At 37.9% G+C, this 16,928-nt stretch overlaps 1 protein-coding gene and 1 long non-coding RNA gene across 17 annotated transcripts in view; one reads left to right on the top strand and one right to left on the bottom strand.

Annotated features, from left to right (window-relative positions):
• The window catches only part of LOC140601516 (uncharacterized), a 51,885-nt gene extending 42,728 nt beyond the window's left edge, over window positions 1-9,157 (bottom strand). For 13 of the 14 annotated variants that reach the window (XR_012004531.1, XR_012004527.1, XR_012004523.1 and 10 more), the window contains exons 1-3: window positions 8,910-9,156; window positions 5,341-5,446; window positions 4,612-4,774 (exon numbers count right to left, since the gene is read on the bottom strand). This is a non-coding gene — a long non-coding RNA (uncharacterized lncRNA). Of the gene's footprint in view, window positions 1-4,611; window positions 4,787-5,340; window positions 5,447-8,909 lie in introns of all 14 variants that reach the window. The other variant, XR_012004524.1, reaches the window with a different exon arrangement.
• Window positions 1-16,928, top strand: part of EIF2AK2 (eukaryotic translation initiation factor 2 alpha kinase 2) — a 38,643-nt gene that overhangs the window by 15,906 nt on the left and 5,809 nt on the right. For 2 of the 3 annotated variants that reach the window (XM_072770511.1, XM_072770512.1), the window contains 5 exons: window positions 369-491; window positions 3,976-4,095; window positions 6,107-6,284; window positions 10,179-10,307; window positions 16,627-16,728. In XM_072770511.1, the coding sequence (XP_072626612.1) occupies window positions 369-491; window positions 3,976-4,095; window positions 6,107-6,284; window positions 10,179-10,307; window positions 16,627-16,728 (652 nt within the window). The remainder of the gene's footprint in view (window positions 1-368; window positions 492-3,975; window positions 4,096-6,106; window positions 6,285-10,178; window positions 10,308-16,626; window positions 16,729-16,928) is intronic. The other variant, XM_072770513.1, reaches the window with a different exon arrangement.

Here is a 16,928-nt window from a genome sequence, read left to right on the forward strand (position 1 = left end):
ATGTCTCTTATGAAAACTTGGTGGTAGCTGTGGAACCTAATATGGTGCTTCTTTCTCAAGTTTTAAACATGTTATCAGATTCTTTATCATGGCTTTGTACAGCCAGAATTGAATGTAATTACCAGAGTGATTTGTTATGTTGGGAGCAGGAGCAGGAGAAACTACCACTTTGTGATTCAAGAATTTCTGTGGAGTCAACTCTTTTTATTTAGAAGGGGAGAGTCATATTTGTTATACAGTCCATTCTGTCAGTGACACTAAGAGGAAGTTGTGGTGACACTAAGAGAAAGGGTTGGGTGGGTGCGTGGGCAGTGACCATTGGCAGTGACTCATTGAACTCAGAATAACAATGACATTTATCTTTTAAGGTTTGCCAGTGATTTTACAGAAATAGAACCAATTGGCTCAGGTGGATATGGTCAAGTTTTCAAAGCAAAACACAAAATTGATGGGAAGATTTATGTTATTAAACGTGTTAAATACGATAGCGAGTAAGTAGTAAATGTTTGTTTCTTTGAATGAGAAGATGTGTGAACCTGTAATACTCTTTATGTCTCTCTCTTCTTCATTAGCATATTATTTACTTTTTTCTAGTCTTCCTTAAAAATGTCACTCCATCATCAGAAGCTTGGCTTACTCTGAAATGACCTCACTTAACTGCGGTTATTTCAATAAAAAAATGGATATACCATTGGTCATTCTTTTGATCCTGTCTTGTTGAAAACTGAAGTTATAGAATCATCTAGCTTACATTGAGATTTTCTGGTCTTCTTTCTTTATTTTACGGATTAGGAAGCTAAGACTTGAAGAGGTGAACTGATTTGCCAAAGGTAAAAGATAGTTGGTAACCATCCTGTTTGCCTGTTATTGCATAATGCGCCACTCCAAAACATAGTGGCTGAAAAACAACAGATATTATCTGTCACGTTCCTCTTAGTTGTTTATGCTCATCTGCACCATCCTTACATGGGATATCTTGTGCATTTGTAGTCAGAAGTCATCAGAAAGCTTGGGGGTGCCTGGGTGGCTCAGTGGCTAAGTATCTGACTTTGGCTCAGCTTACAGTCTTAGGGTCCTGGGATCAAGCCCCACACCAGGCTCCTTGCTCTCATGCTTGTGGACTGCCTCTCTCTCTTTCTCTCTCTCTCTCTCTCTCACAAATACATAAATAAAACCTTTTTTAAAAAGAAGTCATGAGAAAGCTTGGCTAGGGATGGTTGTCACACATGGCTAATGGTCAATGCTGGCTATGGGCTGGAAATTCAGCTAGGACTATTAATCAGAGCACCTCCACATGGCCTCTTTAGGTCACCTGGGCTTCTCACAATTCAGTGGCTGGGTTCCAAGAGGGATTGTCCCCAGGGCAAGTCATCCCAAAAGGCAACAGCAAAGACTACTTTTGACTTAGTCTTGGAAGTTCCACGTTATAATGGTTTTATTTTTTAAAATACGTAATTTAAATTCAGTTTGCCAAAATATAACACCCAGCGCTCATCCCATCAAGTGCCCTTCTTAGTACCTGTCACCCAGTTACTCTATCCCCCTCTTCTCCCCCCCTTCAGCAACCCTCAGTTTGTTTCCCAGAGTTAGGAGTCTCTCATGGTTTGTCCCCACTCAGTTTCCCTCCTTTCCCTTATAGTTCCTTTCACTATTTCTATATTCCATATCTGGGTGAAACCATATGATGATTGTCTTTTTTCTGATTATTATATTGTTTTAAACAAAATCACTAAGCCCAGCTTAGACTCAGGGGCAGGAGGGCAAATAGACTCTACCTTTTAATCTGAGGATTGGATGCATGTGTGGGGAATGGGGAGGAAAGTAATTGATAACCATCTTTGGACACCTACTATGGTAACAAGGTGAAGATTTCTTTATTTTTAAAATTTTATTTGAATTCAATTACTGAACATATGGTATAATATTAGTTTCAGAGGTAGAGTTCACAGGGTGGAGATTGAGAACTTGTTCTCTGGAATGCCAGTCCACTGTGTACCGCTGTAGCCCATTGCTCCCCATATATATAGATTTTTATGATACATGAGAGACACAGAGAGAGAGAGAGGCAGAGACATAGGCAGAGGGAGAAGCAGGCTCCCTGTGGGGAGCCTGATGCAGGACTCGATCCTGGGACCCCTAGTGCTCAACCACTGAGCCACCCATATTTATTTTATATATTAGCTGCACCTATTTACACCCCCTCCCATGCTGAATAGCAGAACTCCCTCAGAAAAGAGAGCACATGGGTAAGAAGGTATTAAATCACATGCTTATCAGTTCACCAGTCTTGCTTGTTCTTTTCTGACAATTGTACTATGTGTAACTTGGCAGACCTATTCCTCAGGGACGAGGGGAGATGGGAAAGGGACATGAGCTGAGGAAAATGATGTGAGCAAAGGAGAAGCAGACATGGAGTCCTAGCCACTCCTTATCTCAGCCAAATAAACCTGTTTCTAAGAGCCTAACACAGGGCTCAATTCCACCACCGGAGACAAAACCAAGAGTCAGATGCTTAACCAGCTGAGTCACCTAAGTGCCCCTCTTTTCACATTGTTTTGTTTGACAAGAATGAAGTATTATTCCTTCCACTCAATAGCATTTTTTTTTGAATGGTAAATACTTAACCAATGATAAAGGCACAGTATTTTGGACATTTTTAGTGGCTTCATAAATTGGAATAGCACAGTTAAAAATATACTTGGAATATTTATACACCATGACCCATGGATTTCTTGTCTGGGAACCTATTCTATGGATATTATCCAAATTATGGAGGAAGTTATACAGGAAGATGTAAATCACAGTGTCATTTATCACAGTGAAAAAAAATGCTGGACACCAAATGTCCAGCAATGAAGAAATGATTAAGTATGTTTTGTTTTCTACTCTGCTCAATGGCTATTTGTAGTTTTTAAAAATGAGGCTTATATACTGAAAACATTTGCACATGAAATGATACGATGCTGGAATTTTGCTTCAGAGTAATCTGGGGAAGATGAAGAAATGGGTAAGAGCATAGATGAAACAATACTGGCCAGGAGTTAATAACTGTTTCATTTGAGTGATGGCGAGATAGCGATTCATGACACTATTTGTTCGGCTTTTTTATACTTTTGAAATTTTAACATCAAAAAGTTTGTATATGATTGTTATAACGAATGCATAACAAGGAAAATGGTAAAGATAACCTGTTATGTGGAAAAATAGATTACAAATTCTATTCTATAATTACAAGTATATAAACATATGTATGAAGAAAGATGATAAGAAATAATCCAAAATAATAACTGACTGTATTAGGACTGTTGATGTGTGAGTAGTTTTTCTTCCTTTCTTTTTGGAAATTTTATGTCATGTAGAACTTTTCAAATTAAAAAATGGAGTTATAAAATGTTTGCTTATCCTTTCTCATTCTTGACATCTCAAATTCATTTATTCTGTATACTGTAGAATTATCTCAGCTCTTGCCCCCACATGCCTGTAAAGCTCCCACATGTATGGTGTAGTCACACTTTCTCCGCATAGATGATCTCCTTTGTGTATTTTTGTTACACACTGAAAATTCTGATTTAGGCTCTTCATGTGGCCTGGGTTACCTTTGCTGCCCAAATAGGATTTGCTGTGAAACCCAAAGTGATTTTAAAACAGGTCTAAACAAAATACGATGTGTGAATTAGCTACCAAAAATTGCATGACTGTCATTTCAAAGTCTACTACAGATGACTTTTAAATTGATATTTATAATTAATTAGGTCACTGCTCTTTCTCCTACGTTGAGAGTGAGAACAGCTACATTTTTTTCTGTGTGTTCACTTTTTTCCTTTTGAGTGCTCCTGGCTTCCATTCTAAACACTCGGTGTGAGAACCATGGCCACTGTTTTAATATGGGAGCATACATAGTTGTCTTCTGTTACTCAACTTGTAGTTTTTACAGGAATGTATAATGACACTCTTATGTTCCCTGTTTATTTAAAGCAAGAAGGTAGAACGGGAAGTAAAAGCTTTGGCAGCGCTTGATCACGTAAATATCGTGCACTACCGTAGTTGCTGGGCTGGGGAAGATTACAATCCTGAGGACAGTGTAAATCCTTCAAGGTAACTAAAAAGAATTCTCATAGCCCTAATAGAATGGAGGAAGCTGTTATTTACTATGTGTGGGCCACCGGATAAGGCCATTAATGATTACATTTATTTTTTTATTTTTTATTTTTTTTGTATTTAATCCATTTTGAATTTATTTAATTTATTTTTTATTTTTTATAAATTTACTTTTTATTGGTGTTCAATTTGCCAACATATAGAATAACACCCAGTGCTCATCCCATCAAGTGCCCCCCTCAGTGCCCGTCACCCAGTCACCACCACCGCCCCCTCCCCCACCCCCACCTCCCCTTCCACCACCCCTAGTTCGTTTCCCAGAGTTAGGAGTCTCTCATGTTCTGTCTCCCTCCCTGATATTTCCCACTCATTTTTTCTCCTTTCCCCTTTATTCCCTTTCACTATTTTTTATATTCCCCAAATGAATGAGACCATACAATGTTTAATGATTATATTTAATATCACAAACACTGGGACACTACCTAACAAAAAGATTATTCATTGTTCCCTTACCTGGTGAGTAGTATTCTTTTTGTTCCTCCTCTTCCTTGCTCCAGGCTTGCTTCAATTTTTTTTTTTTTATTGTCCTCAGCTATTTTCAGAATCTCAGGTTTAGCCTTTATATCTCCAACATTTAATGTGTAGGCTTGTTCACATGCCCCAACTTCAGGCCAGGCTGCAAAGGCAACTTTGTGAACATGTTATAAATGCCAACAGCTGGAAGAACCTCCTCAGCTGCCTTCATTTTTCTGTCCTTCTCAGAGGCTCCTGCTTGGTGGGGGGGCAGTCAAGGGGTGGGGGTGGGGGTGTCTCTCTTATTTTTAATTTTTTATATTTTAAGTAGGTTCCATGCCCAACATAGGGGTTGAACTCACAACCCTGATATCAGGAATCACATGCTCTACCGACTGAGCCAGCTAGGCTCTCCTAGGGGTCTCTCATGAATACAACCACACCACTTATGGTGGAAGGGTTGGCATTGAAAATAATTTTAAGACGATGATCTGTGATGGAGGTACCCCACCTCACATCACTCATGTTTTGTCTCAAGCTCCTGACAAAGGACTGGAGGGTTCTAAAGACCTGGCGTCTCCGTCTAAGAGTCAGCCAGTGTTTGTGGGGGACTGTTCTCACTGGAATCCTGAGGACATTGAGGGCCTGTTTATTCCTCCACTCCTGACTCCAGCCCAGGCTCCACCCCTGTAATCGAGAGCTTTATCATTAGTTTCAGGAGTTACTGACCATCAGTACACAAACAGGACTTCTTCAGCTTTCAGCAAATTCTTGGCTTTCTCTTCCTATGTAGCCAACATAAGTTCAAAGAATATAAATTAATTTTGAAGCCAACCTAGTTTAGAAAGCAACATAAAAGCAGTTAGCAAAATCAGTCCTCACAGGTATATCATAGCAATTTATTGGCACTTCTCTTTGAGAACCTATCCTTACACAATTGTTTTTGATTTGTTTTTCCTGTATTTCTCTCTCATTAAACCATAACCCCCATGACAGCAAGGATGGTATCTAATTTGTTTTTTCATCTCTAGATGCCTGTTCTGTGCCTTTCATGAAACAGATGCTCAGTAATTGATAGTGAATTAAAATGTTCCAGGTTTACTTTATGTAGAAATGAACTTTGGCTTTCTTTAGTTCTACTGTATTAATGTTTTCTTCCTATCTATTAGCAAAGGTGATCAAAGATTCTTCACCATGAAAGAACAGGCAGGCTCATACTTTATTTTTTTATTTTATTTTTTTTAGGCTCATACTTTATAAAGTAGTTATTAACAAATACAGCTCTGGACATTGGGAACTCATTTAAATAAAAAATGATTTGTTGTATTTTGATTCAAGGTTATTATATTAGATTTCTGTTTTGAGGTATATTTTGGGATTCTTTTTTTTTTTTATTTTGGGATTCTTAAGGAGATAAAGTATACTTTAAAAAAAGAAAGATTATCATTTATAAATCTATTTTTATTGCTACTTGTACTGTGAATTTTATATCCAGAACAACTAAGTGCCTTTTCATCCAAATGGAATTCTGTGATAAAGGAACATTGGAGCAATGGATTGACAACAGAAGAGGCAAGGAACAAGACAAACCTTTGGCTCTGGAATTATTTGAACAAATAGTAGCAGGTGTGAATTATATACACAGCAAACAGCTAATTCACAGAGACCTTAAGGTAAATGGAAAATGTACTGTTCAGATTTGGTAAATATGATTTAATAATTTAAAAATTGATCTTCTCTAGTTTTAGAATTGACAGCCCTGAGGAAATAATATCTCTGATCCTCTAAGGTTAGCAATGGATCTAGAACTTGCCCCAAACACCATTCCACAGCACCACTCAAGAAGCTGTCCAGAACAAATGAAGTTATTGAGACAATTGGAATGAGCTCTCTAGGAAGGAGCTTGTTCACTTCTGCTGCTATCTGGCTGCTTTTCATACTCCAGTTGCGAACACCAATAGCTTTAGTAAGCTGAACATTTGTGGCTTCAAAATCATTACTGTGGCTAGCAGAGCCAACGGGCCACTCTGTCCCTGGGACCTCTGTTGCTACTCAGGCTAGTTTGAGAAGCAGAAGAGACTCTGGTGACTGGCTTTGGGAACATGGTTCTCTTAATTTCTCAGTCATTACTCTGAGGGCAGTCAAAGCTACTGGGGTCCAGAGTCTAGAATTTGCTCTGCAGTTGGCTAGATGTTTCTACCCCATAATGGGAAAACTGTAGTAACCCAAAACTTGGTACACATAGCATACCTTTGTATTTTTATTTTCTGCTGGCTTTCTAGCTTCGTTCATGGTCTGGATGAGCTGTTTTCCTATTTTACCTTCTCATCAAAATGAAAGAAGGGACAGAACAGCTTTTCACAGTCTCCCCCAGTCTTTCTTCCCTATAATATGCCTACTCCCATCACAAACTAGCCAAACTGAATCCTGAGTCTTTGTTCATATTTTTCTTGCATGGAACACTCTTCTGTTTGTCTTCTTTGGTCTCAATTTCTTTATGTAACCTTTCCTGATCACTCTGGATCTGGCTGAAACACCCTGTCTACATGGATCTTGGCTGTCTGCTTACCCTGTGCATCTACAATAGTCAGGAATGAGGAACAAAGCAAAAGAAAAAAAGAAGCACCTATGTATAGAGTTGTTGGGCCTAGATAGGAATAATTGGCCCATAAAAGATATTGTGTCTTTGGTCTACCCAGGAGCTGGAGGCTAGAGGCCTTTGTGTTGGAATCCACTTGGTTCCATACTTTCTTTCTCTCTTCTTTCTTTCTGTCTTTCTTCGTGTTTTTTTTTTTTTTAAGATTGTATTTATTTACTTGAGAGAAAGCAAGCATGAGAGAGAAAGCACAAGCAAGTGGGGAGAGGGAGAGAGAGAGAGAGGGAGAAGCAGACTCCCTGCCAAACAGGGAGCACAATATGGGGCTAGATCCCAGGATCCCAGGATGGTGACCTGAGCTGAAGGCAGATGCTTAACCAACTAAGCCACCCAGGCACCCCTGATTCCATCCTTCTTTAACAATATCTTCAAGGTGCATTTTAAAGTTGGAATGTTATAAAAACTGTGTTCAAAAGAATTATTTAGAATGGCTCTACCTTCACTTTGGAATGATCATATGTATAGTTAAAAAAATTAAGCACAATTACTTATAAAGTAATCTGCAAATAAATGCAGAAGTTTGGGTATTAACTCCAGGCCCCTGTCTGGATGAATTCAGGACACTGACTGGTGCTGATTGATGGTTCCTTTTCCTACTGCCTCTTGTGCCAGCTCTCTTGTGTCCCACGCTGCCTGTGCCCTGTGTCATGGGGTGTTCTCCTCCTGTGTCTATGTGCAGACAGTGTTTTCTCCATGTCTGCAGTAGCTCAAGGCCAGATTTTAATACTCCTGAGCCTTCTTGACTCTCTTTAACTTCTTTAACTTCACTGCTATGTTTGCTTTCTCACATCTGAGAGAAGATGCCAGCAAGGTGTGCACCTTTTTCTGTAAAGTGTCAGAAAATACCAGCAGTGGTTTTGGCAGACAGTGGTCTTCACCCAAGGAAGTCCCTGTTGTATAAAGTCTACCAGCATTTACCACTTTCTGTCAGAATCTTAAGAATTAGACCATCAAAGTATTACATCATACATCTGAAACTTATATGTTAATTATACCTCAGTAATAAAAAAAAAGATTTTACAGCAAAATGGAAAAAAAAAAAAAAACTAGATGAAGATACTGGTGGAGGACATAGAAGTTTCTAGAGGAAAAGCTTCTGGGTGTTCTTCCCCTCTGTAGGCCTGGGCTCTTTGGCCATCCTTGGCCTGAGGATTCAGCCCTTATACCTATAAAGTTTGCAATTTCCCCCTCTTATCATAGCATAACTGATTAGAGAAAATGTGACCTTATTTTTTATTTTTCTTTTTAATGAACTGTAAACAAGTGATCTGATATTTTTATTAGTCTCATCCAGCTTATATATTTAGAAGCATCGTAAATATAATCTCCTGTTTCTCAGAGTCAAGTTATGGACATATGTGGGAAGAGCAGTTGCACTTACAACCCAACCTATTCCTACATTGTCACTTGAATACTACACTGGTATGCTTTCTTTCTATACCTACCCCACGGGCATCTGTAGCTTTCCATCTATATTATTGGCAGTAAATTCCAATCTAATTGTTAGTATTCTAATCTAGCTACTAATTTCTGCATAGCCTTTCCAGGTCAGCTTTTTGGAAGCTCCTCTTTCAGCCTTCTTGGTTTTATGGTCTCTTCTCTGTCAGTTCCTTTGCTAGGCCCTCTCATGAGTATCACTTACCTTCCGGAGTCTTCATATTTTCGTAGGGCTCAACATTGGCTTGATTCAAAGTTGCCTTTTCAAAAATGACAAATATAAATTTTTAAGCATTTTATTTTTAAGCAATTTCTACACCCAATGTGGGGCTCAAATGTACAACTCTGAGATCAAGAGATGCACGTTTCACCATCTGAGCCAGCCAGCTGCGCCAAGAATGGCAAAATATTAATCTCTTTATCAACAACCTTCCTGTTTCCATGGGCTTGAGAATGTTGGTCAATACCTTCTACAAAGTTCCAGAATAGGATGAACACTCCCCATTCTGTCCCCACCCCCACCCCCAACTCTTTTCAGCTTGCTTAGAGAGTTATGTATGTGGACGGAAGTAACTTCATTGCTAGTTATGAGCTTCCAGTTCATGTGGCCTGCCTTCAAGGACAGAGGGAGTATGTTTGTTAAGAAGTGCCAGCCAGTGGGCGGGAGAAATTGACATCAAGGAAATCCCCAGGAGGGGTCCCTGGGTGGCGCAGCGGTTTGGCGCCTGCCTTTGGCCCAGGGCGCGATCCTGGAGACCCGGGATCGAATCCCATGTCAGGCTCCAGGTGCATGGAGCCTGCTTCTCCCTCTGCCTATGTCTCTCCCTCTCTCTCTCTCTCTCTCTGTGTGACTATCATAAAAAAAAAAAAAAAGATTAAAAAAATAATTTAAAAAAAAGGAAATCCCCAGGAGAAATTCTGCACCGAATATCTTAACAGCATTGTTGAGAAGAAACTCATTCTTAGAATCTCAAACTTAGAGATCTGAAGGGCTTCTACTTCAAACCCCCACAGATCCTGGACTCATATTTGCAACATTTCTACCAAGTCAGTATCCAGCCCCACCTTGAATACTCCCTGAGATGGAGCTCTCAAATTCCCATTCTTTGGACCACATTATTAGTATATTAGGATGTATTAGAGCAAGCCTTTGTGTTGTTTCCACCTCTGGCCCTGGATCCATCCCCTGGTACTGTGCAGAGTGAATCCACCATTCACTAAACATCTCTTCAGACATTTGAAGGCAGCTATGCCTGAAGCCTTCTCTGCTGACAGAGAAGTCTCTTACTTCCTCAGCTGGCACTTTAAATACCTGTGATATTAAGTATCCTGTTTTGGGTTCCTGTGTAAGGGTAAATGTAAATGTCTTATAGGAAATATAAAAATAGCCCTTGTTAAATATGATTTGGATATGTATAACAGTCTGTTGAAAGTGATACCTATAAATTAAATAATGTTATTTTTTTTTCTGTAGCCAGGAAACATATTTTTAGTAGATACAAAACACATAAAGATTGGAGATTTTGGACTTGTGACATCCTTGAAAGATTTTGCAAATCGGACAAGTAATAAAGGAACTCTTCGGTACATGAGCCCAGAGCAGGTGAGGTCCCTTCCCTTTCTGTGTATTTTTCACTTCTTTTGTATTTTTAATTATAGAGATAATAGACACTTCATAAAATTAAAACAGCACAGAAACATATAGAATAAAACTGGAAAATTCCATTAAACCTTCCTTTCTACTCCTACTCTTCTCGGTCTTTTGTTTATCCTTTTAGATAATTTTCTGTGAGTTATAAACATATATAGACATAAATATGTATGCCTAGAGAGACTTTTTGCATTTAAAAAATACAAAGAAATCTTTTTCAAGTTACTGTGATGTTATTTTGTGACTTAATTTTTTTTCACTCAACAATGTATCATAATCCTTCTGTATCAGCACAGGTGGATCTGACACATCCATTGTAGCTACTGTAGCTACTATATGATGAGCTATACCATTATTTATGTAACTATTTTCTTATTGATGGGTATTTATTTAGGCTGTACCAAGTTCTTACATGTTTTCCGCCTTATCTTTGACTCTGATGGGAAGTATTTCCATGATCATCTATGATAGGTTCTTTCAAGTGAAATTATTGAACAGAATGACAAGTGCATTTCAAATTTGGCAAATACTGTGAAATTGTCATTAAAAAAAAGATTTATTATGCCCTCCTCCCAAAGTGTTGCAGAATGTTGCTTTCTCCTTCACACTCCCAATCAGAGTAGGGTGCTATCAGACTGCACTGTGGGCCATTGTGATGAATGAGGAGTCTTGCTGGTTCAGTTTGCATTTTTCAGATTTTTGGTAAGGGAGGCCATCTTTACATGTATTTACTTACAGTTTTTTTGCAGATAATCTGCTTGTGTCCTTTCCTCATTTTTCTTAATTGGGTTATCTGTTCCTAATTTATTTGTAAGGAATATTTATATAATTTGGCTGCTGATTCTATATCTGTTAACCATATTGCAGATTTGTTCTCCTTGACTGTTACTTGGCATTTCTTTGTTTATGATGTAGCATGGAAGCTTTTAAGTTGTCACATTTCTCAGTATTTTCTTTATGGCTGCTGGGTTTCTCCTTTTTATTTTGGAGGCCATTTCTCCCACAAGATTACAAAATTATTTTGTGTTTTTGCTTTAGTTTTTGTATACACGTGAGGAAGGGATATACCTCGATCTTCCTTGGGTGGATATGCAGTTGCCTGTTGCCATATCAGATAGTTTGTGATTTAAGCTTAAGCTTTATTTTTGTGTAGGAATTTAAGGAAAATTCATACAAACAAAAAGTAGAACAGAAGTTATCAGGGCCTGAGGGGGGAAGACTAGTAAATTGTTTAATGATGCAGTTTCTGTTTGAGATAATGAAAAAATTTTGGAAATAGATCCTGTAATGATTGCCTGACATTGCAAAGGTACTTAATGCCACTGAATTACACTCATAAAAATGGTTTAAATGATACATTTTGTGTATATGTTACCACAGTAAAAATGCTATTTTTAATCAAAACAGTATGGTACTGACACAAAAATATACATGTAGATCATGGAACAGATTAGAAAACCCAGATATGAACCCACAATTATATAGCCAATTAATATTTGATAAAGCAAGAAAGAATATCCAATGGGAAAAAGATAATCTCTTCAACAAATGGTGTTGGGAAAGTTGGACAGCCACATGCAAAAAATGAAACTGGACGACTTTTTTTTTTTTTTTGGACGACTTTCTTACACCATACATAAAATAAATTCAAAATAGCTTAAAGATTTAAATATGAGATTTGAAGCATAAAAGTCCTAAAAGAGAAGATAGGCAGTAATCTCTTTGACATGGATTATAGCAACTTCTTTCTAGATGTATCTTCTTAGGTGTAAGGGAAACAAAAACAAAAATAAACTATTGGAACCACTTAAAATAAAAAAAAAAGCTTCTGCATAGTGAAGGAAACAATAAAACTAAAAGGCAGCATAGGACTGGGAGAAGATATTTGCAAATAACAAAATGACATCTGATAAAGAGTTATTATCCAAAATATATAAAGCATTTAAGACACTCAACACTCAAAAGAACAAATAATCCAATTTAGAAAATGAGCAGAAGACATGAATACTTTTCCAAAGGAGACATACAGATGACCAACAGAGACATGAAAAGATGCTCAGCATCACTCATCATCAGGGAAATGTAAATCAAAACTACAATGAGATATCACCTCACACCTGTCAGAATAGCTAAAATCAACAACACAAGAAACAAGTATTGGTGAGGATGTGGAGAAAGGGGAAGGAACCCTCTTGCATTGTTGGTGGGAATGCAAAGTCTGTAAAACAGTATGGTAGTTTCTCAAAAAGTTAAAAATAGAACTATCCTACAATCCAGCAATCACAGTGCTAGGTATTTACCCAAAGAATACAAAATTACTAGTTCAAATAATACATGCATCCCAATATTTATAGTAGTATTGTGTTACAAATTATGGTAACAACCCAAATGTCCATCGACTGATGGGTGGATAAAGATGTGGGATACACACACACACATGCACACACACGCACACACACGCATGCACACACACACACACACACTGGAGTATTACTGAGCCATAGAAAAGAATGAAATCATGCCCTTTATGACGACATGAATGGAGCTATAAAGAATTACACTAAGTAGAAAAACTCAGACAAAGACAAATATCTTATGATTTCACTCATATGTGGAATTTAAGAAACAAAACAAATGAGCAAAGGGGAAAAAAGAGAGAGTCAAATCAAGAAACAGACTCCTAACTATAGAGAATGAACTGATGGTTATCAGAGGGGAGCTGGGTGAAATAGGTAATAGGGATTAAGGAGTGCACTTGTGATGAGCACCTGGTGTTGTATGGAAGTGTTGAATCACTATACCGTATACCTGAAATATTACACTGTATGTTAATGAACTGGAATTTAAATAAAAACTTAAAAGAAATGCTATTTTATAATAAATGAAATCCCTACACACTCATGAACCTGTTTTTTGGATGCTATTCACTCCAAATAACTGTTATTTTTTTCTTATCTTTTTCTTTTTAGTATCATACTGTTTCAGTTATTATAGCATTATAATATCAGTTTCTGTGTTCAGACAGCAGAACCTCCCACATTATTCTTCATTTTTTTTTTTTTTTTATTCTTCATTTTTAAAATGTTCTTAGTGTTAGGGTGCCTGAGTGGCTCAGATGGTTAAGCATTTGCCTTTGGCTCAGGTAATGATCTCAGGGTTCTGGGATGGAGTCCTGAATTGGGCCCCCTGCTCAGTGGGGAGTCTGCTGCTCCCTCTCCCTCTGCCCCCAACTTGTGCTTGCTCTGTCTCTCCAGTGCTCTCTCATTCTTTCTCAAATAAGTAAATAAAATCTTTTTAAAAATGTTCTTCAGTCTTCACTTTTATTATTCCATTTGGAAAAAACTGTAGAATCAGCTTGTCATGTTCCGTAACTAGTGTTGAGATTTTGAGAGTAACTGCATTAAATTTAAGAGTTCAGTAAGAAGAATTGACATTTTTACATATTTGAGACTTCTGCTGCAGGAAATTGGCAGGTTTCTCCCACTTATTCAAGTCCTCTATCAAGTCAGCTTTTGCCAGGCAATACTGTGGTAACCAGTGACTCCCAATCTCTTAGTGGCATACAAAACACCAAAGATTTCGGCTGCAATCTGGCTGTGGTTTTGTTCCACTTGTCTCCTTCATCCCAGAGCCCAGCTGAAGGAAGGGTCGTTGCTGTGCTCACAAGGGAAAGCAGTGTAGGAACTCATTATGACTTGTGCGGGCTCTGCCCGGGAGTGGCCTATGTCACTAAACACCATGGCCCAATCCAAGGCGAGGAGATGATGAGTGTCGTGCTCTCCCTGGGAGGCCAGAGCACAGTTGGGAACACTGATAAACTTACCTTAAGGAACTTTTATATTCTTCAATGAAGTTTTAAAATATTTTTGTCTTCATGAAGACCGCTTATATTTTTATTTTTTAAAAAGATTTTTATTTACTTTTTTGAAAGGAAGAGAGAGAGAGAGAGAGAGAATAGGTGGGGGGAGGAGCAGAGGGAAGCAGACTCCCTACTAAGCAGGGGCCCCAAGACTGCTTATGTTTTTAAAGCATTTCCATGAATATGTACAGTGTTTTGCTGTTAAAATGGGACTCCTTGTATCTAATTGGTTATTAATAAGGCTATTGATTTTAAAAGATACTTATTTTTTTAATTTTTTTTAATTTTAATTTTTATTTATGATAGTCACACACAGAGAGAGAGAGAGAGAGAGAGGCAGAGACATAGGCAGAGGGAGAAGCAGGCTCCATGCACCAGGAGCCCGATATGGAATTCGATCCCGGGTCTCCAGGATCGCGCCCTGGGCCAAAGGCAGGCGCTAAACTGCTGCGCCACCCAGGGATCCCAAGATACTTATTTTTAATTATGGTAAAATACACATAACATAAAATTTACCATCTTTAAGGAGTACCTGGGTGGCTCAATCAGTTAAGCATCTGCCTTTGGCTTGTGCTCTCTCTGTTTTTCTCTCTCATAAATAAATAAATAAATAAATAAATAGTCTAGAAAAATTTACCATCTTAACCATTTCTAAGTGTACAGTTGAGTGGCATCAAGTACATCCACATTGTTGTGCTACCGTTTCTGCACTCATCGAATAGGTCCGCATTCCCCCCTTCCCCAGACCTGGCAACCACCATCCTACTTTCTGTCTTTATGAATTTGAATACTCTAGATACCTTGTAAACTGCTTATACATACAGTGTTTGTCCTTTTGTGACTAGTTTCTTTCATTCACCATAATATCCTCAGGGTTCACCCATGCTATAATATATATCAGAATTTCCTTCTGTTTTAAGGCTTAGCAATATGCCATTGTATGGATATACCACATTTTGTTTATCTGTTGCTCCATCATTGGATACTTGGGTTGCTCCCACCTTTCGGCTAATGTGAACATTGCTGTTATGAACATGGATGAATTGATTGTGAATGTTTGTCTTATATATAGATTCATTACTCATAGTTTATATTTTTAGGTTGGTAGTATATTGTCTATTTTTCATCTTTTTGATGTTTGAGAGTCTAGAATGGAGAGTAAATCCACCTCTTCCCTGTGGATAGCATGTGGCATAAAGACATAATTTAATGTCATAATTAAATTAAAGACATATGCTATTAAATTAAATTAAAGACATTATGCTAAAGATCTAATTTAATTTTGTGGAATGTGAAAGTAGAAGACAATAGGTGGCTAATGGCTCCCCTTTAACTCCCACTTTATTACATATCTCCTGTACCCTGTATTGTTGCCCTAAAAATATTTTTTGAAAAATCATTCATCATTGTGCTTTTCATTTTTCTTGGTGGTTTTTAAATTGAAAAACATTTTATTGAGGAATGATTTATACACCATAAAATGTATGTATCTTAAATGTACATTTTTGACAAAGGCATATACCTATGAAACCCATAAGCTTATGAACATGTAGAACATTGTCCTCACCTGTGAAAATTACCTCAGGCCCTTTCCAGTTCAGCCCTCCTTCCCAAGAGGTAACCAGTGCTCTGAGTTCTATCACTACAGAATAGTTTTCCCTGTCTTGAGCTTCTTATGATGTACTTGACGTACTTTTCTGTATTTGACTATCTCATTCAAAGTAATGTCTGTTGGAGAACGTCGAGTCATTGCCTATACTAGCAGATTATTCCTTTTTTAAAAGATTTTATTTATTCATTCATTCATGAGAGACACACACAGAGAGGCAGAGACATAGGCAGAGGGAGAAGGAGGCTCCCTGCAGGGAGAGCCTGATGCATGACTCAATCCCAGAACCCCAGGGTTCACACCCTGAGCTGAAGGCAGATGTTCAACACTGAGCCACGCAGGAACCCAGCAGATTATTCCTTTTCATTACTATGATTCCGTTGCCTGAACAGACCACAATGTGTGTATCCATTCTCCTGCTGATGGACATTCAGATTGCTTCCAGCCAGAATATTAGGAATACATCTTCTATGAACATTTGCATGAAAGTCATTTAGTGGGAACTATTTTAACTATTTTTACCTGCTGCATCTTATTTAATACCACAGTCAAACTCTGAGGCTGAAACTTTTGTTATCCCTATTTTATGGTTGGGATCATTCCACCCTTAATGGTTAATTTACATGGGTTATGTGGCTTTGTAGTGACGGATCTGAACCAGGGCAGTCAGACTCCACATATGTTGCTAACAAACATGCATTGTTATACTATATAAGATATTTTGGTCAAATAACATTTTTGGTTTCAGAAGACGTGGATGTTTATATTGGATGAGTAACTTAAACATATTTTGGTCTCTTTAGATTTCTTCACAAGAATATGGAAAAGAAGTGGATATCTTTGCTTTGGGGCTAATTCTTGCAGAACTTCTTTACATATGTCCCACTATTTCAGAAACACTGAAGGTAAATAATCTCACAAAAAAAGAATGAAACAACAAAAATTATTAGCGGCCATCTCCAAAGTGCTGTTATAGTAACTGCCCTCATGCAAAGACAGGCTTGAATATATTCGTGTTGACTGAAAAGGAAATATGAATTTTATCTTTCCGTATTTGGTTAACCAAAGCTTTTTGTTTAAGACCAAAAACTTTGGTCTTCCTTCG

This window comes from Canis lupus, chromosome 12, assembly GCF_048164855.1.
Source record: "Canis lupus baileyi chromosome 12, mCanLup2.hap1, whole genome shotgun sequence".
In the NCBI taxonomy this organism is placed as follows: domain Eukaryota; kingdom Metazoa; phylum Chordata; class Mammalia; order Carnivora; family Canidae; genus Canis; species Canis lupus.